This window comes from Miniopterus schreibersii, assembly GCF_964146895.1.
Source record: "Miniopterus schreibersii genome assembly, chromosome: 16".
Lineage (NCBI taxonomy): Eukaryota > Metazoa > Chordata > Mammalia > Chiroptera > Miniopteridae > Miniopterus > Miniopterus schreibersii.
The window spans coordinates 31,745,525-31,770,807 of NC_138116.1; the positions used below are offsets into that span (position 1 = coordinate 31,745,525).

Consider the following 25,283-nt stretch of genomic DNA (forward strand, 5'->3'; position numbering starts at 1 on the left):
GGAATTGAACCCGCAAACCTTCGGTGCATGAGGTGATGCTCCAACCAACTGAGCCACACCAGCCAGGGCTATTTTACAAAGCATTTAAAGAAAGCTCCCAAGTACACATAAAAATGGGACCCGATGTAAAAATTCTAAACGTATTCTTTTTAAGGAAGTATGCCTATTTACAAAGTACAACAGGACCTTTTTCAGGAACATGAAACATGCCGAGTGTTTAAAACATTGTCCACAGGACTAAATTTTCCTTCTTGAAAAAGTTAGCTCTACCAAAAAATCTCACTGGCCACTGCCTTGCCAGAGTTAGTAAAAAAGAAAGAAATATGTTCTGCCTGCCCTTCATTCAAATCTTTCAGTGCGAACCGTGTTCCAAATACTCAGCTTCTGCAAAAGCTTCTGCCAGGCATCTTCAGGGCTACTCATTTCCAGGTTATAATGCTGTGGCAACCCATGGGCACTTCTCGGGCATGGCCAGGGTGAGCAAGCTCTCAAAGCAGTGTGGGCCTGGCATTCTTTCCCACTCACTCATCTGAACCACTTGGCCAGTAGTAGCGAAACAGCCTCTGGGGTTCAGACCCAGAGTCCCTAGCCTTCTGACCAGGCAAGGTCTAGACCACTGCTACATATCCAGGTAGAAGAGAGTTATCACCTCTACTTCTTTTTTTTTAATTTTTATTGATTTTGAGAGAGAGGAAGGGAGAGGGAGAGAGAGAAACATCGGTGTGAGAGAGCTAAACACGACCAGCTGCCTCCTGCATGCCCCCCGCCGGGGACTGAGCCGGGCATGTGCCCTGACCAGGAATCGAACGGGCAACCTTTTCTGGCACAGGAACACGCCCAACCAACTGAGCCACACTGGCTAGGACCCTACCTCTGTCTCTTAAGTTTGAAACCACAAGCAGTAATGCTCATACCTTCAGCATCTTCTGAAGTGTCCCCCCCCCCGCCTTCTCAGTACTTATGTAGTCTGTATTTCATTTGCCAGCTTGGGGAGGTCTGGTAGAAAAAAAAAAAGTCATCTCTTTACAGGCTTGCTAATAAACAACTCAGGAGGCACACGTGATACAAAGTCATTGCTATAAGCCTGATTTTATTAGTATTTGGTTAGTGAATCTGACGAGTATAGAATGAAAGCCAGATAATAAGGCCTGGAAAACTGGCAGAAAATGCCCCATATTTATTTCTCTGTTCACAATTTATACTCCACCGGTTTTAACAAAGGATTTGAGGAAGCTAGATACCATAAGTGAAACTGTCTCTAGAGATAAGGAGCCTCACTGATTTCTTGCTTTATAATTATTTTTCAATTACAATACAACTACTAGGAGTTTAAGTTCCCACTGGAGTGGTACACAACATTTCATTACTACTAGAAACCATAGGAATGTTCCAAGGAAACAGACTGCCGTCATTTAGTGAGGTGGCATCTAGCCAAAACCCCAGGCCAACATCCGGATGCCTGCGGATCAGCTAAAATCCTTTTAAAGGGCTTAGGCTCTCCAGATACTAGTTTTAAAGTCTTTTCTGGGAACTGGGAGTTTTTACTGGAGGGCGGTTAACAATTTCAAGAAACATTCATCAAACTAGGTGAGCATCTCTCCAACTACAATGACTTCCAAGTCCTCCCCACGCCTCATACACTAGGCTTGCGCCTGTCAAGCAAGTCCTGCATTTCCTGGTGACAGCTCAGTGGCAACAGAACCTCTTTAACTCATCTTCCAAGGCTCCTTTCCTGTGGGTCAAAGTCCCCTTGGGACCCTACACAGAAGGCGCCACAGGGCTGGGTGGCAAGTCCAATAAACAGGATTTCATCTTTTGTAGTTCCTGGATCTCCTCGTTCCAAGGGCCGTAGTGCACCAGTAGAACCTTTTCTGCCTTTTGAATTGTGTTCAGAGCTTCGGGTACAGCAAACCTGAACCAAAGGAGGTGAGAGGAGTCACTCCGCTCACTCAATCAAGCAAACAATTATTGGGGGCCTACTCACCCCTGTGAAGAATATAAAGATCATTTTTGCCCTCAAAAATGTTATAATCCAAGAGAGCAGATAAGACAACTTTCACAAACACACGCAAGGTAATACACACACAAAAAAGTATAAAGAGTCTAGGATCCTGAGAAATAGGCAAACCTCAAAGCACTAAGCTGATAGTTACCCCAAGGTTTACTCAGGAGTCTTCATCTGAGAGTAACCACGTCTACCCACGACAAGTCTGCAGCCCTTTTCTCTCTCTCTGACCAAATGGACTGCTCTGTGCCTCGGGAATCGTCTACCTGCCGTTCAAAAGCTGGGTAACGCTTGGCTGTAGGGACTGCTCTGTGCATTTACAGCATGTTTAGCAGCAACTTGGACCTCCACTCTGAGTCATGACAATGCAGAGTGTCTCCAGACACTGCCAAATGCCTCCTGGGAAGTTATTGCCGGTTGAAAACAACTGCTTTAAAAAGGGTAGATCTAAGGAGAGGAAGAGCCCCTGGAGCTGAGGAATGGAATGAGAGCACCAGGGAGGTGTGAGTAACCAGGGAGGACTGAGAAGAACGGCTCTGGTGGGTGGTGGGGCTGCTTGGCAGTTCTCCCTAGGAAACTCCCTCAGAGCTAAGAGCTTTCCTCGTATCTCTCAGGAGAAAATTCTAAAGCTTCAACGTAATCAACAAAACAGAAGGACAGGATCTTTCCTAAAGGGGAAATAAAGAAGTTTCAACATGCTGAAAAGCACCACAGGAAAAAAGTAATACACAGGAGAACAGTATGTGGCCTGGCCACGTGCTAGGAAAGAAGAGAAAGACTTACCCATTGAAAAAGATCTGGGCCAGTTTGAAGAGCTCATGGCCCATTTCAACACTGGATGGCCCATGGCGAACCTCAACCACTCGGAGACTCTTCTGCAGATGGGTAGCTGACTTTTGCCAGTCCCCTGAGAAGAAATAAAAATGTGTTCCAGAAAAGAACCACAATCAACTGTGGATGAACATTTTTGGGTTGAGAAAAGCTAAATGGAAGGGACAGCAGCCTCAGTTGAAAGGCTAAGAGATAATGAACCAGATGAAGCTAGGGTCATGACCAAATGTACCAGGCAAACTTGTTTCCTGGAGCAGAAAACAAAGACACATGCCATACCTAAAGCAGCATAGGCCTGGGCCAGGCCATCCTCGATTTCTCCCACCACGCTGTGTTCTGCGGACAGGAAGCTCTCAGCATCACGCTGGCACCCCAGCAACAGCTGAATGGCTCGCTCTATCAATTCAAAGGGAAGCGGCCTCATTACAGACACAAACCCAGCCCTTAAATTCTCCATTAGCTGGACTAAATGTGGAAATCCCACTTTGTCTCCCTGTGACCAACCCACAATGTTTGTTCCAATAAAGCTGCTGTTCTCTTTTCTCTTTCACAATAGAAAAGGGTGCTGGGTGAGGCCTCCTCACATTTACTCTGGGTTTCCAGCTTCAGTTTAAAGTGGAACACATTTCCCTTACAGTCATTATTTCTCCTGACTCAGAAATCTAAGCGGAAGGTCAAGGTTCATAAAGCAGGGTAAATAAATTCCCATGACATCGAGCTCTAAGGCAGAGTTTTCAAGGGTAACGAGGAGTTCCACAACTCCCTCTCTGAAAAAAGCAGGACACATATCTACTGGGCACTGGCCCCACTGGTCTTAGAAGAGAGATGAGGCTCTGATGAAGGCAGAACAATCTCTCTAGGAAATTAGGTCATTAGGGCCTGGAATGAAAATGACACTGAACCTCTGGAATATGCACAAAGATCATGGATGTCAGGGATAACTCTTTGGTTTCCATGGGATACTTGAACTTAGCCATCTGATACATAAGAGAACTGCAGTTTAAATCATCTGGCCCCTTTTCCAGGACCACACAAATTGAATTGGTTAGGGTTTGGTCTCCTTGGCCTACACAGCCATCTTGTGGCTGGCCTGGGGATAATTAAATGCAATTCTTCAATCATTACTGAGTATCCTGAGTCGTGATCTCAGACTGAATGAAAAGGAAGGGGCTGGAGGACCAAAGCAGGGACCCAGTCTCACCTAGTTTGCCACTCCCGAGAAGCTTCTGGGCCATCCCGACCTGCTGCTGAACGTCCTGTAACCGAGAGACTAGGTGGTCCCTGCTCGCTGATTCCGTACAGGATGCACCGCTACAGCTCAGCACATCATCTCCCTGTGGAAGTCAGCGTGGGCTTTATTCCTAAATCAGAGTTGGTCAGCAACCCTTCACGTGCTTACACGACAGGATCGCTCCATGGCTTCTGACCCCATGGGGGAGAGAGACTCCTGCAGTAATACACCGTGACCGAAGCCTGACTGAATTTGGTTTGACAGCAGCAATTCTAATGAAAGCAGGAACCAATTCCACCCTCCTCAAGATTTAATTTTTACAACTAAAATTAAACTGGTACAATCCACAATTTCTTCCTTTCTTGACAGCCCTTCTCTCATCTCTCTTTGGGGCTAGCACTTTGGACGACAGACACATTTATAGTAGTTATAAAAAAGCCGTAAGAAAACCAGCAAGAAAAGGTGCTAGGTGAGGCCTCCCTACATTTAACCTTGGGTTTGTGACTTTAGCCAGTTCTCTATTCCACTCATGGTTCCCCTAACAACACGGTAGCCTCTGGCAGAGGAGAAAGTCTCTGAGGTGAACATCTGCTGTTCTTTAGATGCCAGTACCTATGCCCTCATTTGGCAACGGCAACCTGACCTCTCCTGAGGATCCTCTCCCACCTCCCATAGTCAGCGCCTGGCAGCTGAGGGGGTGTGCACGTGGCTCAGATCTGGCCCATTCCTCTGGCCCAAATGACTGGAGGAAAATTATTTGACTCTGATTTTCCTCCAGCCACAGGAATCGGGTCAATGAAACTGAAAAAATTTTTTTGTCCAGACAGCTGTTAGACCAGAGCCTGTTTTTGGTCATCTTGCCACCTCAAGAGGGAAGTCTGCCTGAGGATGGGGCTAACAAAGAAAATGGAGCTGAGGGAGGCTGAGAGAAAAATTGGGTCTTGATGGCATTACCTAAGCCCCTGGATCAAGATGTATCTGAAGTGCCTCTACCCTGGGACCTTTTACTGATTTACTTGAGCAAATAAATTCTCAGTCTTCCCCCTACCCCCTTAAGCCAGTTTAGGTGGGATTTTCTGTTATTTGCTCTTGCCAATTTCTTTCTTGTAAGATTAATAAATCCAACCTTTCACTGTGGTTCCTGCGAAGGGGGAGAAGGGGTGGTAATCAATGTGGGGGGAAGATGGGCTGAAAGGGAAGAGAGAGTACTGCTCTCAGCACCTGTAAGCCCCGGCGCCTTCCTCTTACAGGTTTATGGCCTTTGGGCTGGATAACTGACCTCCAGGAGAAGCTGAGAGGAAGGGTTCACCTGCATGAGCTCTCTGCAGCTGTTACAGCGGAACGCCGCCCATCTGGGTCCTACAGCGGCTCTGTGCTTTTCATTCCGACAAGCCAGGCAGTTGCAGTCAAAGAAATACTGAGACCTCAGCTTCTGTTGCCTTTCAGCAACACCCATCCTGCTCTTGTGAGGCCCTGCAGAGAGATGACACTTGGCCAATATTTAAAGCAAGAGAGAGGCACTGCTTCCTTTTTTAATTTTTGATTTTTATTATTTTTGATTTTTATTATTTTTGAGAGAGGCACTACTTTGAAAACTTCAGCTTAGCAGAGAATCTCATCAATTATTCATTATGTGACAGGTCCTCTTTACGCAAACATTTGTGGAACCAGACATAAAAATAAGCACCCAAGTTGAAGGGACAGGAAGAAAAAGTCAAAAAGGTGTTTCTAGCCCATTTTCAGGATAGGAAGTTTATGGGGATGAGGCGGTGACACGCATGACAGTTTAGACACAACGGTGCCCAGTAAGAAGCTCCCTGCTTTTTTGCCTAAGTAGTCACTGTTTCTTCCAGGAAACGATCACTGGCCACGTGAGGACACCTGCCCAGTGCTTTGCTACGTATAGTTCCTTTTCTGCTGGACGAGGTAGACAGCAGTGAGGAGGGATGGCTCACCGTAACAGTGGAGAATCTCCTGCCCTTTTCCAATCTGCTGGGAGGCCCGAATGGCGGCAACAGTGCTCATGAAGGACACGCTGGTGTTGGGGCTGCAGGAATGGTTCAGGAGGCTGACAACGGGGAAGATGCCTGTGGCAAGGCGTACCTGCCTGCTCTCGGTAATGATGTTCTCTTTAGGTTCTGAAAGTCCAACAGGAAAAAGGAAAATGTGTCAGGACATCAGTCCTGGCATCGCCATCCATTCCTCAGATGAGCTGGGCAACTGGGCCTGACGCTCCTCTGAGTCATAGCTCCACAGCCGGATCCAATATCAATCGGATAGAACATGACTCACAGCAAACTCTGGTCCCCAGGAAGCGAAGCAAATGAACACATGAAAAGTCCGCCAGAATCCTGGAACCTAGCCATTGTGTCTCCATACCACAAAACCCACAAAGATTAGAGTTTATAAAAAATAATAAAAAAGGAATTATCAGTAGGGAGCTTTCTAGGTAGACACCTTCGTGATGTTCATGAGGACACAGAAACTAGAGTACCTGCTGAGTTTAGTTCCCAAAGATTTTTATAGTCTTAGTGCTTTTGCTTAACTGCTCTTTGGGTCTTTTGGTTGCTTAATAGAACAAGTAACCTAATTTCTATCCGAAACTAAACAGGCTTATATTTTTTAAAATCCATAGTTCTTATGTTCTCCTGTTCATTCTGCCCTTTGTCCCAACATTAGGGGACATCAGTCAGCAGTCGTTCTCATTGAAAAAAATTCTAGACTAGCTCTATTAAAGATAGTCTCATGTCCCAAACAACGTCTTTTTTTTTTAAACTATATCTTCTTTGAAATACAATTAGCCAGCTCTTTAACTGCATGATTGAAGATTAGGAAGGAAGAAAAAGGCCTCCAAGCAGCGAGGCTATTTCCGCGCCAGAGCTCGTGCGCCTGGACTCATAGGTGAGTCCCCTGTACTCCCGAGCGGGCCTCCTTGCTCGTATTTTAGCCACAGTTCTAACCGGCCCGCAACGGCCCAGAAACAGAGAACTAGCAGGAGGCAGGTTCTGACAATGACCAAAGAGACAGGTGACAGACTAGAGGAGGCAGAAAACCTAGACAAGAATAACAGCCGCAGGGCAAACAAAACCACTGCACCACCTGAGCTGTACCACGTGCGTTTCGCTTAACTGGGGGTTGCTGGGCTGCCAGTGCCCGCGCGGGCTTTCGTGACGGCCGCACATATCTCAGCAACGGGCGCACCACACAGACAAGCTGGGCGCCCGGAAACGCTTAAATTGCGTTCGGTGGCCTTGGTTTAGGTATGAGAAAATCGCATTTCCAAGAAAACCCGTTGACACATTAAAGACACTGGTACTTAAAGGGAAACTTTCAGTTTTCTGGAAAACTGAAAAACCATGAGATAATTGTGGTATCACTGTATATGCCAGGAATCTCAATATACCAATCTCCAAATAAATAAAGTAGTCTAGGTACAAATGTAATAAATAGAGCAAATATGAATCATCATGTGAAAATGTTCTAGAAAGGAAATCATGAACTATAGGTGTAATGTTGTCTCTCTGCAGACAATTCTATTATCTGTTGCTATGGAGGACAAGAAAAGAACAAATAAAATTCACAGAGAATCCAAATGATTCAATTTTAGTCAACAGTTCTATAAATTGTATTGAAATCTTTCATCAGAGCTTCTCCTAAGTGCTTAACAGATTTTAGTTTCCCCTCCTCCCCCTAGTCCAATGCCTCCCTTCTAGTAGATGTGCTAATGAGCAGTGAAAATGCTAAAATGTAGGCAGCAGGAAGGAGCAGTGCAGGGCACGAACAGTTTGTGGTCTGAATAATCGGCCTCTGCATAATTAAAAGTTGACTTGCATTCCCAACTACTGATAACTGGCAATCTATATTAGAACAGCTGCTAAGATTTTCCCAGAAAAAATGATCACAATACAGTGAGTAATGTCAGCTTCATGAATTATTTATAGGTTAGCCTCTAAGAGAAGCAGGCCCAGGAACTGAGTGGGGTGAGTATTTATGTCAGAGTTGAGTCTCTCTCTAATTATTTCTAAAAAATTAAGTATTGATTTTTAAAAAAATTATTCAATATTTTGCATTAGTCATCTCTTAGTAGATAATAGAAAGTGAGAATATGTATGTACCTTATCAACCAAATTGAATATGTGACATTTTGTGCATAAAAGAAAAAGAGAATGATTCTTTATTTTACCAAAGTGTACCTTGCTAATATCCCTAGTGCATTTATTTTTATTATTATTTTTTTAAAGAATAGTTTATTGATTTTTAGAGTAAGAGGAGGGGAGAAGAGAGAAACATGGATATGGGAGCATAACATCGATCTTCTGCCTCCTGCACGACCCGTTGGGGACTGAGCCCACAACCCAGGCATATGCCCTGATGGAGAATCAAACGGCAACCTTCCGGTGCCCGGGACGATGCCCAACCAACCGAGCCACACCAGCCAGGGCCCTAGTGCCTTTAAAATGGAATTCAAGTAAAGACAAAAAATTCATTCACAGTATTTCTAAGTATACACTTACTTTGGTAGATATTTTACAAAATAAGAAATCTGTGTGTATATCAAGTAATCAAGGATCCCAACTGAAGGCAGATTCCTTGGTTGTTGAAGGGTGGAAGCAAAGGGCAGTGAATTGATCCGAATCTACACAGAATCTCATTGAGCCTTATTATGACGTGAATTCAGCTATATCACCAATGTGCCATTCCCACTGAGAACCACACATCTCAAGGTCTAGAATATCATCAGTGGTCAGTACTCACTCTTAAGTATCAAAGAGAGATTTCTGAGGAACTTTGATTAAATAGGATTTATGCAAAGATAAAAACATACCTTTTTGTAGGTTTTTGTCAAAGTCTATCCTAGTTAACACTTCAATCCTTCTTCTGTGCTACTAATGAAACAGCTGCTAATGAAATTCAATGAGAACACTAAATTGGGACGTGCTAGAACCCCAAAGAAATAATAAAAAGGGATATAACAAGTTCAGAAATATGAGCAGACTAAAACAAAATCTGATTGACTTCCAAAATGAAACTGAACATTGTTGGTGGGTGCGTAACTGGTAGAACTTTTCTGGAGGGCAATTTAGTGATATGTATCAAGTACCTTAAAAATGTTCACATAAAAATTATTTGAGCCCTGGTCGAGTGGCTCAGTAGCATCATCCCATGTACCAGTTCAATTCCCGGTCAGGGCACATGTCCCAGTTGCAGCTCCATCCCTAGTAGAGGGCGTGCAGGAGGCAGCCAATCAATGTTTCTCTCTCCTTCTCCCTTCCTCTCTCTCTAAAATCAATAAAAACATATTAAAAAAAAGAGTTGGTTACTTTCTGCCAGTATAATCTGGAAGCCCATATATTATTTTTTATATTCAGAAAAACAAACCAAAATGAAAACAATATTTTTTAAAATGCTAGTCAATGTACCCAAGGGAAAACATAATTCTGGGAAAACACTGAACAGATGTATTTTAGAAGGTAGCAGCGGCTCAAAGAAGCAAAAGAAGGCAGAAGAGAAAATGGAGACTAGTTTGCAATGTGATTTTGTAGTACCATGGGATGAACCCAGTGCTATTATTGGATGTCCATGTGCTACAGGATGGGGAAGAGAGTCTTGCCCCAAGACACCTCTAGTGAAATACCTATATATCACATAACTTGACAGCTGAATTAAAATTAAAGATAAAACTCTATAAACAAAAGGTTGACAAAATTCTACATTACCTAATATGAGAAGATTAAAGAGCTAAGGGTGTTTAGTTTAGCTAAGCCACATTTAATATTAATCTGTCTATAAATCCTAGGTTTGGTTAAAATCTAATTTCTCCCCTCCATAGTTAATCAGAAAATGCAGAAAAATAATGAACTGATTGAATCTAAAGGCATTATCTGCTAAAATGGAGATCATATGCTAGAAATACGGGAAAAAGCATGTCTTTTGCAATAACAGATCTGTTGTCAGTACATTCATATTAGAGATGTCACTCGTGATGCTGGGCAAATCCAACCTCTCCACCTACCTTAAACAGCCTTATTTATACTGGTTCAGAAAAGCAGGGCTGGGCTGGGCTGTGTCTAGAAGTGGCCCCTAGATTCTTGGCCACATGACCAGAGGACAGCCCAAACATGGGCCGACCAACAGTTTAAGTTAGCACTGTGTGAAAAGTTGTGCTCAGCCAGATTCCTCTCTTAGAAATTTTAAACAGATGAATGAGAACAATTTGTCAGTTGGAAAGAGCAGAGACAGAGTACCTGAGTTATATGAGTGAGCTAAGATTCTGATACCTTAACTATAGACCCTGTTTTCTCTGCAGTCTTTTTTAACAATTGTTTCAGTTTTCCTTCACAATAAAAAATTAATAGGGTAATAGGGTATTTAACTTCAAAGTATTTTTACAAATAAACATATCATCTTTACAACTATGGAAAGTTATGTGGGATAAACTACCCACTTTAAAGATGAGAAAACTGAGGCAGAGTGGGATCAAATAATTTGTTAAGGTCACATAGCTTTTCAATGGCATACTCATGATAATACAAGACAACTGTGTTTTCCCATGAAACTACCTGATATGTTTCTTTATGGTTCTTTCTTCCCAAACGTTAGCAACATCAAGAACAACGCTGTGCCTAGCCGGAGTGGCTCAGTTAGTTGGAGTGGCGTCCTGTGCACCGAAAGGTTGCCAGTTTGATTTCCGGTCAGGGCACATACCTGGTTTGAGGGTTTGATCCCCAGAAGGCAACCAAGAGACGGTACTCTCTCACATCGATGTTTATTTTCTCCCCCTCTCCCCATCTCTTCTCTAAGCATGTTCTCGGGTAAGGACTGAAAAGAAAAAAAAAAAGAACAATTCTGTAAGGCAGAAAAGTTCCCCTCTTACCTATTTGCTGTACGGTAGTTATCGCCTGAGCATTGCACTGTAGCTGTAACATGTGTCTCAGCATGGCCACTCCCCAGATGTGCAACTCTTCACACCTCCCAGGAACCACTGCTGCTTTGGCCTGAGAGCATTTCAGACTTGTTGTGAGGACCTGCAAACTGGCTGCTTCCAGCTGCCTGCACAGTGCGGACACACTGAGCGCACAGAGGAATTTGTACTCTGGGCTGTGGTTTTTAGTATGGGGCAAAAGGTGTAGGACAGCAGTATAATTCTTTTCATACTTCCCATTAATATCACATCCGGGAATTGGGGGCTCAGCAGTTTTGCCATTTTTCTCACCCTCCCCTCCCAGGTGAGAACTGAGTGTTTGCACCAGATTTTTGCTTTCAGGTAAACAGATGTCCTTGTTACTAATCTCACCACAAAGCTGTCTTATGACTTTGCCACCATCCTCAAATCTAGCTAAAAGGGTTGACCTCAGGGCAATGTGGCAGAAGACCCCCAGTGTGAGAAGCAGCCCCCCTAGAGGACACTCTATACTATGGTAGAGATCCCAGGCCTGCTGCATACACTCTTGGCTGCAATACTTGGCATAGCTGCATCCATCACAGGGAACCGTGGCCAAAGTGTGCTTTAAACACCGGTGACAGTAGAGATCCCCATTGGTAACTCTGGTATCCCATTTGCTCTCCAGGCCACAATGCAGTGGTGGCATTTCTCCTGGGTTAAGGACACAAACGAAAGCATCCTCCTTCACCAGGAGCTCTCCTGGAGGAATATCCTTTGTGGCAATCAGACAGCGGCCTTTTAAAGGGTCCGTGCATAAGCTGACAGATGATGATGCACCGGAAACCTGTTCATTCTCTTCCCGCAGGTTCATATCCTCAAAGGCATTGGTTAGAGCTGCTGGGGAGGTTTCCGTGAGAGTCTCCTTTTCTTGTACCTTCATTTTTAGATGACAGAGGGTACTCTGCGGAATTTGAAACTGGGAAGCTGCTAGGGCTTGTTTGGCAGTGAAATTACTTTCAAGATCACTGACGATCTGGCTTGCCTCCTGCAGTCTCCCCAGCGTCACCAGACACTGTGCCTTGCGCAACATCATCTTGGGTTGCAATCTTTCTGGATACCCATGCATCTGTGCCCTGGTGATGTCTTTAAGACATGCCTGAAAACAGAAAGGAAATCCCAAAATGATCCTTGGTCCCTGCTCTTCAACATCTACTGAAAGTCTTAACAAAAATCTATAGGAAAATTGAAGATTATTTCAAGTGGAGCAACTAGTCTTAGCCAGTTTGGCTCAGCGGTTAGAGCGTCGGCCCGTGGACTGAAGGGTCCCGGGTTCAATTCTGGCCAAGGGCACATACCTCGGTTGTGGCAGGAGGCAACCAATCGATGTGTCTCTCTCACATTGATGTTTCACTCTCCGTCTCTTGCTCTCCCTCCTCCACTCTCTCTGAAAAGCAATGGAGAAAATATCCTCGGGTGAGGATTTAAAAAAAAAAAATTAAAATGGAGCAACTACAATCACATGCTTATTTCTTAAAATCATATTCTACCATGTGATCTTTCTATTGAGTGATTAGAAATCTGTGCTAAAGAGATTATATTTAACTATCTTATTACATATTTCTGTTTTTTAAGGAAAACAGTCTTATGGATAGAAGCAGTATGGTGGTGAAGAGGCGGGGCCTGCATTCCAACACGGACTCTGCCTCTTATCAGCTGTATGACCTTGTATAAGTGACTTAATTTCTCAGAGGCTTAGTTTTCTCATTTGAAAGACAGGGATAATAATCTCTCTCTCATAGGGTTGAAATAATGATAAAAAGGTAATATGAGGGTGGGTGGGTGGAGAGATTAATCAAAGAATTTATATGCATAAATGCACAACTCATGGACACAGACAATAGTGTGGTGAGGGCCTGTGGCGGGGGGTGGGTGTAAGGTGGAGGGGGTCAATGGGGAAAAAAAGGGGACATCGGTAATTCTTTCAACAATAAAGATAAAAAAAAATAAAAAAATAAGGTACTGAAAGTGCTGAAAAGAGTGCCTGGAACATTGCATGTGCTCAATATATGGTAATCGTTATGATAAGAAGGGATATAGAAATAACCAATACAGAGTAAACAGGGTTAAATGTTTCACAAGTTCTTCTGATCACCGTCTTCAGTAGTCCAGGACTTTCTTGCTTAGGACCTAGAGTCGGAGTCTTGCTCTTCTTTTTTGAGTCCAAAGGGCAATAAGTGTGAACTTGTGATTACTGACATAATTCTTACTTCTAAAGCATAATTTAAATTTCTGTGGAATTCTGAAATGGATGGACCAAAATGGTATTTAGAGCTTGTCCTTAGACTTTAGGTAGGGAATGCTCACAGACATACATAGGCACTTTTACTTTCCCACTCAAAAGGCATATTAAATGTGAGCTATATTATTGCAGGGATCGCCTTGAATATGCTCTACTTATTAAAAGAACACATCAAACAAGTAAAGAGTTTGCAAACACTTGGAACCTGAAGTATTATTAGCAACTTATCTCATAGCTGATCTCAACACTGAGAACTGCTGACCCACTGGATATAGTCCAATGCCCTGTGGAATGTGCCATGATCTCTTATCAAACAACATAGTCACCCCACATAATCATCTCTGATGGGTACAATAAATCAGGAGAAAGAACAAGTTTGGGGAGAGATCAATGTGCTTCCAATTCAATCAATTGAGGCTGGCTGAATTTTAGTGTTCTAAGGCAGAAGCAGAGATGAAGGTCTAGTCCTCCAGCCCACCTCTTCCAGATCCTCTCCCATCACACAGGCATCCTGATACTCACTTCGTACTGACCCAGGCGGAAGAGGGCTGCCGAGCGATTGGCGTAACACAATGAAATGTCCTCAGTGTTTGGCCTCGAATGAGATACTCCCTGCAAAACAATGAACCAGTTAAAGGTATAAATGGAGACGAGCATCTTTAAAGCATTTTTTAAGATAACAGGGGACTAGCATCTTTAAATAGTATTTTTTCAGATAAAGACTGTATGGAATTAGGAAATTTACTGGATTTCTTTGTGCCTCACCTGCTTCAGCGTCATTGTTAACTACCTTAGAGCAAAGCTGTGAAGAGCAAGTGAAAAAAATAAATATTCAAAGCACTTTGAAGATAACAGCATCAGACACAGCTTCTTCAGCCACAAACAATACCGAAGGCAAATGAAAACAGAGGAGCATAATCCTGCACATAACAAAGGGCCAGTGGCACAAACAGAAATTCACAAAAGAAGAAACACTAATGATATATGGGAAACAAATGGGTAATTCATATATAGATAGCCAAATATATGAATGAAAGCAGAGAAGGGCTATGGTTTTTCTACCACCAAGGATTAATAATAATAAAGGTGGCATCTCAAATGACGGGAGAAAAGATGGGGATTATTCAGTGAAAGTACTGCGAAAAATAGGTAGCCACTGAGGAAAAATAAAATTGGTTCTCTATATACGATAAAACTTTCACTAGGATAAATTCCAAATGAATCAAAATCTTAGTGTAAAAAATGAAACTATAAGAGCACTAGAAACTAAAGAAATAGTCTAACATGATGCTGGAGTGAGGAATACCTTTCTAATTAAGATACAAAACTCAGAAGTCATAAAAGGTTAATAAATCTGACCACATAAAAATAATAAATTTCTTTACAGCAAAACCCAATAAAAGCAATACCAAAAGACAAACATTGAACTGGAAAAAATATCTGCAACTTATACGACAGGCAAAGGGCTCATTACTTTAGGAATAGTTCCTACAGATCGATAAGATGACAACCAATAATTCGATTGGAAAATAAGCAAATGATATGGACAGTTCTAATGGGAAATATAAATGGCTCTTAAACATATGAAAAAATGCTCAAGCTCATTCATAATCAGCAAAATGCAAATTAAAACTTTACTGAGATGCCATTTTTTACCTATCAGTTTGGCAAAGAAAAATAAATTGATAGCACATGGAGGTGGCAAAGGGGTGGGATGAATATTCTCAATGTTGCTAGTGGGGGCGTAAATTGGTCTTATGATTATAGAGGGCAATTTAACTATATAAATCCACTGACCCAGCAATTGCTCTTCTTGAATTTATCCAACAGATATAATCATTTATCCTACAGATATGTGCGAAGTAACATACATGCAAAGTTTCTCATCACAGAATGGTTTGAAATAGCAAAAGAGAAGAAATGATAAATATTCATCTATAGGACACCAATTAAATGCAAAAGTGATCTTAAGATATTATTGACAAAAGTGCAATGCTAAAGAGTGTATATAGAATGTTATTTATATAAAAAGAGTGAGGCCCTTGCCAGGTAGCTCAGTTGGTTAGAGCATTGTCCCCATACCCCAAAGTTGTGGGTTTGATCCCTGGTCAGGGCACATACAAGAAGCAGTCATGATTGCATAAATAAGTGGAACAACAAATTGATGTTTCTCTCGCTCTCCCTTCCTCTCTCTCTCTCTAAATCAATAATAATAAAAAAAGTGTGTGTGTGCAGGAGTGGAAGATTATTTGTATTTATTTAAAGTACCTCTAGAAAGATACATTTAATGCTGTATCTTCTGGGTATGGGAAACTAGGCGGCTGGGGACAGAGGAAACAGACTACACTGTATAATCTTGAACTTTTTGAGTTCTAACTATATAAACACATTTTTTATTCAAAACTAAGTTGATAAAATAATAATAATAAAACCATAATAACCAGGATTGCTTAGGATATAGGGATCTGAACATTCCCCTACTGTGCTAGAAAGGATGTTAACCAGTTCTTTCCTGGAGAGCAATTCAGCATCAGGTACCAAAGGCCTTAAAAAAATAAACTCAACTGATCCAGCAATTGTTCCTCTAGGAATTGAATCTTAAGGAAATAAGCAGATATGTACAAATATTTATACAGAAAGACACTCCTTGCAGCTTTATGATACCAAACAATCTGCCAACATTAGATGTTAAATCAAGTACAGTTCTCTGTAATGGAACACTAAGCCAGCCGTAAAAAATCATGTTCCAGTGGAAAATTTAATAACATGAGAAAATGGTCACAATAAATTGTTGAGGGAAAAAAGCAGGTTACAAAACAGTTAAGTACAGCATTATCCCCATTTTGTAAAAGAAAAGTGTTATTTTCAGAGGAAAAAGTGGCTGGATGGATATAAGCAAAAATGTTAACAGTGCCTATCATTGGCTATGGGATTTCTTTTTATTCTTTATGCTTCTCTATATTTTCCAAGTAAACATATATTGCACTTGCAATCAGACAAAACCAACAACTATTATTATAAAAAAGGAAGAAAATCGCTTTATAAAAATTGCAAAAGTACCATAATCACCAAAATACTAGCTGCATGAAATAGGAAGGCTCGGCTCTTCACATCCAGAGCAAACCTTCATTTTTTGTCTGATTTTACTTTTTATTTTACTTGTTTTTCTTGAACAGCTTCCCATGGGATCATATTTATGATGCACATGCATAAAGTGGAAGAGATTAGCTCTGAAGAAGAACTGAGCCATTTATCGGTGGATCATTACATCTAATGGGTTTTAATCAGCAATCACTAACACATTATTCAGCTACATGCTCTGTTATAACATTACAAAGCAGGGCTTTTTATCAGTTATAGAAGCTGCTGCTGTAGGTCCTACAGCAGCAGCTTGTTGGAAAAATAATTCCAAACTTTAAGCATAGGCCTGTTAAAGATTCACAGTAGAGGTACACTTTCAAATTTACACTTATTCTTGTAATATACAAGATCAAAGAGCTGGTACAAGGGAGCGATACATCTTGCTTTAAATCTATATTTATCTTTATATGAAAGTGCCCTGGCCAGTTTGGTTCAGTTTGTTGGGCGTCACCCTGTGCATCAAAGGTTGCTGGTTCGATTCTCAGTCAAGGCATATACCAGGGCTATGGGCTCGATCCCCAGTAGGGGATGTGCAGGAGGCAGTCGATGGGTGTTGTGCTCTAAAATCGATGTTTCTCTCTAAAAAAATAAACGATTCTTTTAAAAAAAGTTATGGAAGGAAGTCTCTCAGGGATCTTGTTCCAGTTCCTACTATGGAAGCAGGACAAGAGCAATAGGTTGACAAAAGCCAGCATTCCTCCTCAAAATCTAGATCATTGATCGTTAGTGTAATTTTAAATATTTGTTGATAACCTTCAAACTGGAGTTCTCCTGGGCCATGGCAATTGAGCTTATTTTCCTTTCTAACTTCATCTAAGTCATACTGCTTGTATGTTAGCTAACACTGTGTGGCTAACCAAAAATCTAGCTGCTCTCTAAATTGAGATAATCAAACAATAGCCTTATCAATCATTTATACAAAAAATGGCATACAAGTCAATGAAAGCTGATCAACATGAACAAGGTAGGGTAAGGGGTCCGATATATTCTGAAACTCTTTGTTTCAGAATATAGCCAATGGCAGAATTCTGTCAGTTTTCTTCTTCAAATCCAATCTACAAATCATAGACAAGGCAAGCTGCCACTGGCTACACATTCGTCTTTAAGGCTCTTATCTTTTTTTTTTTTTTTAAATGTCTTTGTTGATTTCAGAGTGAGGAAGGGAGAGGGGAGAGAGAAACATCGATGAGAATGTCATTGACCAGCTGCCTCCTGCATGCCCCTTACTGGGGATCGAGCCCGTAACTGGGGCATGTGCTCTGACTGGGAATCAAACCTTAATCTCCTAGATCACAGGTCGATGCTCAACCGCTGAGCCACGCCCGGCCGGGCATGCTCTATCTTTTGAAGAACTACGTATTGTTAAATTGTTGAAGTAGCCCCTCCCGCTGAGCCTGGAGTGTCTTACCTTAGAGTACAGCACTGTGGCTCCCATATAATCCTTCTCTTGAAATTTTTTGTTTCCTTCTTCTCTGTAGAAAATGGGAATGTTGGGGTCCTTTCCCACAAAGTAACCTCTAGAAAGCCTTTTTAAAAACATTTCATCCTCAGGTCTTTATGGAGAAAGAAACAAAAAAAGCATAAATTTGTTTCAAGGAAAGCTCTTAACCATTGCACTTGAAACCCATGGTCTGCAAATCACTGGGGCACAAGAGGTTCTATTATGCAATGTGAGGGGAGTGGCACGGGGTGGGGATCTTGTGGTATCAGTGACTTAGGGGCTGGAATTCCTATTTAGAGGCTGGAGGGCTAATTTTTTATTCTCTGTCTCATAATTACTGGCCAACGCACCATTCCTCAGATACACCACATAGAAGCTTGGGTGTAGAGAATGACATAATACAGAGACTGCACCAAGGCATATTCACCGCTTACACTGCTGGAAACACCTGAGCTGAATGGCTGCCAGAGAACAGGAGGAGGAAAGGGGGGGACACACACACACACACACAAGTGAACAAATAATAAGTAAAAGTAGTGAAATGGTAATGTTTGGGTAATCTTAAAGATTACACAGCAAATCTTTGTATTATTTTTATAACTAAATCTGAAATTATTTCAACATGAAAAGTTAAAAAAAAATAAGTACTGTATGCAAATGTTCTATATAATAAAATTAATAAGGCTGATCTAACAAATATACAAACATATATACACACTAGCAATAGAGAACACACGTTTTCCAGTAAGGAGAAATAGTACAGTATAACTTAGACTACACTCTGACTACAATGCAATGAAGCAGAGTATGAACAACATGGGAAGTAAAAATTATCTTTAGCAACCCTTGGGTCAAATAGGAAATCAGAATCTAAACTACAAGAATGTTTAGAAAATATTTTTCAAATTTTTGTTTACAAAGACCCTCAGTAAGAAACACCTTTTATTTATTTATTAATTAAAAAATATTTTTATTGATTTCAGAGAGAGGAAGGGAGAGGGAGGGAGAGAGAGAAACATCAATGATGAGAGTCACTGATTGGCTGCCTCCTGCACACCCCCTCCTTTTATATTGTGTATGTATATATTGGAATTTCACAAAACATTATTTGTTTCTGCTATGTGTAAGTTAATATCAAATATTATTTTTTTAATATTTAAACACAATATAGAAAAAAATCTCAAAATAAATGACACAGAAAGAAAAATTAGGAAAGTATTAAAGTATTTAAATCAAAAGGTGTGCTTGGCCTGGTAGTGTGGCTCCGTGGTTGAGAACAGACCCATGAACCAAGAGGTCACTGGTTTGATTACTGGTAAGGCACATGCCTGGGTTGCAGGCTCGATCCCCAGTGGGGGGCGTGTGGGGGGTGTAGGAAGCAGCCGATTGATGTCTCTCTCTCTCTCTCTCTCTCAATGATGTTTCTATCTCTCTATCCCTCTCCCTTCCTCTCGCTCTAAAAATTAATAAAAACATAAAAAATCCACAAAACTACAAAAAATGTCAGAAAAAAAATAAAGGATACTTTTATAATCTTTGAGTATAATAGACTATCCTAAGTAAGACACATAACCCAGAAACTGTAAAAGAAAATGACAGCCCTAGCTGGTCTGGCTCACTGGTTAGAGTGTCAACCCATGGACTGAAAGGTCCCAGGTTTGATTCCAGTCAAGGACACATACCTCAGCTGCAGGCTCGATCCCCGGCCTCGGTCAGGGCACGTGCAGGAGGCAACCAGTCGATATGTCTTTCACATAGGTGTTTCTTTCTTTCTCTCTCCCTCTCTCTCTCACCCCCTCACTCTCTTTGAGAGTGGAAAAAAATATCCTTGGGCGAGGAATAAAAATGAAAATAACAGACATGGTTGTGTGAAAGTTAAAATATATACACACAATTTAAAACATATACACACTGCAAGACACCATAAGTAAAAAAGATAAATAGACTAAGAGAAAAATTAGTAACATATATAACAAAGAATTATACAGTCAGATTTATAAATTAATAAGAGAACGACAGATAACCCACTAGAAAAATGGGCAAAGGACAGAAATGAACAATTCATAGTGGACATATAAATGGGCTGTAATATTGGAAATGGTGCAATATTTCAAAAAATGCAAATTAAACAGGATTATTTTGTCCTTATGGTTGGCAAAATTAAAGACTATTGCTTTCTAATGTTGGTGATAACATGGGAAAGTAATTTTCATATGCTATTTGTGGCAAACTGGTAAAGCCTTTTTGGAAGACAATTTTGCAGTATTTATTCAATTTAAAATGCTCATAACCCTTGATGCAACAATTCCTCTTCTAAGAACCTATGTTAAGTTCTAAATGTATGTACACAAACACACATAAAGGCTGTTCACTGCAGCAGTGCTGGTAACAGTAAAAAACAAAAAACCAACATAAAATAACTAATTGCCCATCAACAGGGAAAAGTATAACTAAACCATGGCATATTACATAGCAATATTTTGTGGTTGCTAAAAAGATTAAGGTGTGATATTAGAAAAAACCTCACAGAACAAAGCACATGATATAATTTAACAGAGAATAAAAAAAGATACGTGCATATTTATCTACAATGAATGAGAATACATAGAAAGAACTAGAAAGACACTGTGTTAGTTGCTGACACAAAGATAAAATGTCCATCTTGAACTTGAAAGGTCTGTGTTTATGTATCTGCCTGTAGATGAGGCTTTCATTTATGTGTCCTATTTAGCATTAATATGTGCCAGTCACTGATCCAAGAACTTAATACATGTTATCAAACTGTCATTCAATCAGTATTTGAGTACCTGTTTTTTTGACACTGCACTGCTCTTGTCTAAAGAAAGACAAACAAATGCTGACAAGGTCCTTGCCCTTACGGAGCTTATAGTCTAGTAGTGAAGACAGACATTAACCAAATGATTACACAAATATAAAAAGGAAAGGTATGCAGTTTTGTAAATGTATAAAAAAATGAAGATGATCCAGCTGGAATTCAGGGAATCCTGATGAAAGATTTGGCTGATCCTAAAGGATGAGCAGAAGTTAATTAGTTCTTAGGCCATGGTGGAGTAGAGGGGAGATAGGAAAAGAATTTCAGGCAGAAGAAATATAGTAAGTGAAGGACATGTGGCATGAAGCATAATGCATATCAGGAATTGAAAGAAGGCCAATATGTCTGAAAGGGGAGTGTGGTGAAAGAGGAGGCTAGAGAGATAGGCAGTGGCCAGATTGCAATGTCTTTACTGGCTATCTATATTAAGTTAAGAATTTTAGTCTTTATTATAAGAGCAAAAGAAGCTCCTGAAAGGTTTTAAGTGAGATCAATAAAATTGATTTGTGTTTTTAGAAAATGATTCCTGTTGTGGTGTAGAAAATAGTTTGGAGTGAGGCAAGGATGGATATGGGAAACCGGTTAGGAGGCTATTGTAATGGTCTAGCTACTGATAGTAATTTGGATTAGGGAAGTAAAGAGAAGAGTATTGTTTTTTTGTTGCTGCTGTAACAAATTACCCCAAAATTAGTGGCTTAAAACAAACAAAAATCTATCTTACAGTTTGAAGGGCAGAAGTCTAACATGAATCTCAGTGAGCTAAAATCAAGGTGTTGGTAGGGATGCATTGTTTTCTGGAGGTTCTAGGGGAGAATCTGTGTTCCTTGCATTTTCCAGTTTCTAGAGGCTGCCTACATTCTTTGGCTTAGGGCTTCCTTTCTCTAGGTTCAAAGACAGCAGTGTTGCATCTCTCTGACTGATCTTCCATAGTCCCATCTCCCTCTGATTCTTCTCTTCTTCCTCCCTTTACCGCTTTTAAGGACTCTTGTGATTATACTGGGATCACCTGGATAATCCAGGCTACTCTCCCTATCTTAAATTGGCTAATCAGCAATCTTAATTCCCCTTTACTATATAACCTAAGTCACAAATTCCTGAAATTAGGACATGGACATCTGGGGATGTATTATTCTGCCTATCATATGGGGAAAGGGGAAGAACTGACTTGATTATAAATTTTATATATATATGTGTGTGTGTGTGTGTGTGTGTGTGTGTGTGTGTGTGTGTGTGTGTGTGTATATTTATTTATTATTTTTTTGATGGTTATCCTAGAGGTTACAAAGTGAATCTGAGTTTTTGCTATCTCCAGTTAGTACTTTTACCATTTCCCAAACAACACAAGAATCTTACAACAATGTAACTCCATTTATCCATCTTCCCCTTTGTACTGTTGTTGTTACGTCTTACTTCTAAATGTTTCAGTTTGCATTCAGTTTTGAAAGGTATTTTCATTAGGTATAGAGTTCTAGATTGGCAAGTTTTATTCTGCTTTGCTTTCCTTTCAGGGCTTTAAATGTGCCATTTAACTGTCTCCTGGCTTCCATAGTTTCATTGAAAAAATCAGCCATTGTCTTATTTTTACTGCCATATGGGTAACATGTTTTTTTGTTTTGATTGTTTTTAAGACAATTAAAAAAATGTCTTTATTAATTTCAGAGAGAGGAAGGGAGAGGGAGAGAGAGACATCAATGATTGAGAGAGTCATTGTTCAGCTGCCTTCTGCATGCCCCTTACTGGGGATCGAGCCCACAATATAGGCATGTGCCCTGACCAGGAATCGAACCCATCTTCTCCTGGATCCTAGGTCGATACTCAACCACTGAGCCACACCGGCTGGGAGTCTTTGATTGTTTTTAAGATTTCCTCTTCTTTCCTTAGTTTTTGGTAGTTTGAGTCTGCTGTCCCTAGGTGTGATTTTATTTATGTTTATACCATTTGGGATTTGCTAAACTTCTGGAATCTCTGGGTTGACGTCTTTTATTAGTTTTAGAGAATTTGTGGCTCAAAATAGGTGATAATGAAGTTGTGGGAAACTCTTGTTTCAGTTTTCTGCATATATGTATGTGTACTAGGTTGTGATGTAAAATATTTCTCACTGAAAAGTGTAGTAAAGAGTTTAAAAATGCATAGGTTACACCTCTAAGGTCCTTTCCAAATTTGAGAACTTATGAATTTCTATGTGCAGCTAGTAAATCTCCACTACAACCTTTGGGAAATGGTAAAGTGACTACAGCAAGGCACTGATTATTGAAACATAACACTGACACTGAAAAAGCTAAATAGCATCCCTACCTTTTCTATAATAGAAGGTTAGGAAATACTGGAAATAGCAAGAACTGCTGAATGCCCCAATAATTAAAAATCTGAATTTAACCCTTCCATCAAAAAGAGATATAACGTAAGAGCAAATGACAAACAGGGACATTTTGCAGATCAAAATTTCCCTGGTTAAAGCTTCCATTTACTTACTGAAGAAGTGAAGAGGAGTGAAGAAAGATATCGCTCAAAGTCTCTGCTGTACAAATGGTGACCTGAGTGGACTTTGGGAGCAAAGACCATTTCTGAAGTATGTATGATTTCCACTCATCCACAGGCAGATCCATGGTACTTTAGATCTATAAAATAAGAAAATAAGGAGTTCAGATTTCTACAAATGCATAGTTCTAGAAAATCAAGATTTCATTCCAGCAAGCATGAAGCAACCAAATCAATTTTTGTGATCTTTTTCTTTCAATCCTCACTCAAGGACATGCATAGAGAGAGGAAGTGGGAGAGAGAGAGAAACATCGATGTGAGAGAGAAACATGGATTGGTTGCCCTCTGCGTAGTCTGAACTGGCAACCCTTTCAGTGCATAGGACAACACTCAACCAACTGAGCCACTCTGGCCAGGCTATTCTTGTGACCTTTTTCTTTTTTTCCTTAAATATGCCTTTATTGATTTCAGAGAGAAGAAGGGAGAGGGAGAGAGAGAGAAACATCAGTGATGAGAGATTCATTGATTGGATGCCTTCTGCATCACCCCCGCCTGGGGATCGAGCCACAACCTGAGCATGTGCCCTGACCGGGAATCAAACTGCTATAGCCTGGATCCTAGGTCGATGCTCAACGGCCAGGCTCTTGTGATCTTTTTCAATAGCTGTTTATATGCTGAAGAAGTATCTTTACTCTCTCACACCAATTCACTCAACTGTCCTTTCACTCAGAAATATTTATTGAAAGGCTACTCTGTTCCAGGCACCATGATAGGTGACTAGACAGTCACATCCCTGTCCCCTTAGACCTCCATCTATCTCAGTTGCTCAGTCAGAAACCTGAGGGACATCCCAGATTTTTTTCTCTCAACTCTCCCCAGCAACTTTAAAAAAAAAGTCTTTATTGATTTCAGATAGAGGAAGGGAGAGGGAGATAGAAACATCAATGATGAGTCCTTGATCCCCTGCCTCCTGCATGCCCCCTACTGGCTGGCTGGCTGGCAACCCAACCATGTTCCCTGACCAGCGTGGCTCAGCGGTTGAGCATCGACCTATGATCCAGGAGATAGTGGTTTGATTCTCGGTCAGGGGCATGCAGGAGACAGCTGATCAATGACTCTCTCATCACTGATGTTTCTATATCTCTCTCTGAAATCAATAAAGATATATTCAAATAAACAAAAAATCATAACCTCCTGGTTCACAGGGTGAAGCTCAACCACTGAGCCACACTGCTGGACAACAAATATTTCTATCTCCTTACATAATTTAGTTTTCTTCTTTCAATCTCCTTTAGTTCAAGTCCTTACCATCTCATCTGGCATTCTTTGCAGAGTGTCATAACTAGTCTCAGTTCATCCCCCAATTCAACCCATCCTTCATATTGAGACAGATTAACTCCTCTGCCTTAAATTCATCAATATTCCTCCTAGAATTTAGGCAAGTCCAGTACAAGCCCTTTAGTATTTGACCTTTGCCTTACTTTCTAATGCTCCAGTATCACTTTTCCTCTGTAACCTACTATCTGACCTACTCAGAGCAATCCCCAGCTTGCCAGGCTATTCACCTCTCTAGTTTTTGCATAAGCTACTCTTTGTTCCGGGGACATCCCTCCACTAACTTGAAGTCCACAGGACAAATTTCCACACATCCTTCAAGGCTCAGTTCAAGTGGCACCTCCTCCGGGAAGCCTTCCCTGATTTCCCACCTGTGTGATTCCGGCACACTTGTGTCTCTCCTGGGGCCCATACCATATCTACCTCACTAGGGCTACTTACTTAGAGTGGAAACTCCCTCGACAGACTGTGTTCTCCTCTGAGGTCAGGAACCGGGCCTTACTTACATTCAGAAACCCTCACCATGCTAAGCTCAGGATTGAGTCGCTGCTTTTCCCACGTTTAGCTGCAGGTTATCAGCTCTACCTGTGCTCCGGGCTGGAAGGCTGTGCGCCCGCTAAAGGCCGAGCGGGTATGATTCCGAGAGCCCGCTAGCAAAGCTCCGGAAACTGGTCTCGCAGGGCCCGTAGCTGCGTTCGCGTCAGCCTTGGCGCGCCCGCAGCTCCCCGCCTCCGGGGCCGAGCCTGGCCGCGCCTCCGGGGGATCCGGGCTCGGGTGGCTCACGTGGGCTGCCCGCCCTGCCTCGG

General features: G+C 41.3%; 1 protein-coding gene across 4 annotated transcripts; it reads right to left on the minus strand.

The window, feature by feature from the left end:
• Window positions 1-1,060: 1,060 nt before the first annotated feature.
• SMYD4 (SET and MYND domain containing 4) lies at window positions 1,061-25,232 on the minus strand. 4 transcript variants are annotated; one of them, XM_081116113.1, is made up of 11 exons: window positions 25,063-25,232; window positions 23,137-23,282; window positions 17,799-17,943; window positions 13,772-13,861; window positions 10,942-12,106; window positions 6,023-6,205; window positions 5,377-5,540; window positions 4,038-4,170; window positions 3,116-3,232; window positions 2,789-2,912; window positions 1,061-1,912 (listed from the first exon to the last, which is right to left on the minus strand). In XM_081116113.1, the coding sequence occupies exons 2-11, from the start codon at window positions 23,268-23,270 to the stop codon at window positions 1,759-1,761; spliced, it is 2,409 nt and encodes an 802-aa protein (XP_080972239.1). In that variant the 5' UTR covers window positions 23,271-23,282; window positions 25,063-25,232; the 3' UTR covers window positions 1,061-1,758. The 4 variants fall into 4 exon arrangements, 3 of the variants coding, with proteins under 3 accessions (XP_080972239.1, XP_080972241.1, XP_080972240.1); XM_081116115.1 differs by having other exon boundaries at window positions 4,038-4,092; window positions 25,063-25,216; XM_081116114.1 differs by having other exon boundaries at window positions 24,919-25,207.
• Between the last annotated feature and the right edge of the window lie 51 nt (window positions 25,233-25,283).

Bases quoted from the DNA above. Each gene is read 5' to 3' on its own strand.
- SMYD4 (XM_081116113.1), bottom strand. From the start codon at position 23,270: ATGGATCTGCCTGTGGATGAGTGGAAATCATACATACTTCAGAAATGG. The intron at 17,944-23,136 runs GTAAGTAAATGG...TTCTCCATAAAG, and splicing joins CACTCCTCTTCACTTCTTCA to ACCTGAGGATGAAATGTTTT. The intron at 4,171-5,376 runs GTGAACCCTTCC...TGACTTCCACAG, and splicing joins GCTGCAGAGAGCTCATGCAG to GGAGATGATGTGCTGAGCTG.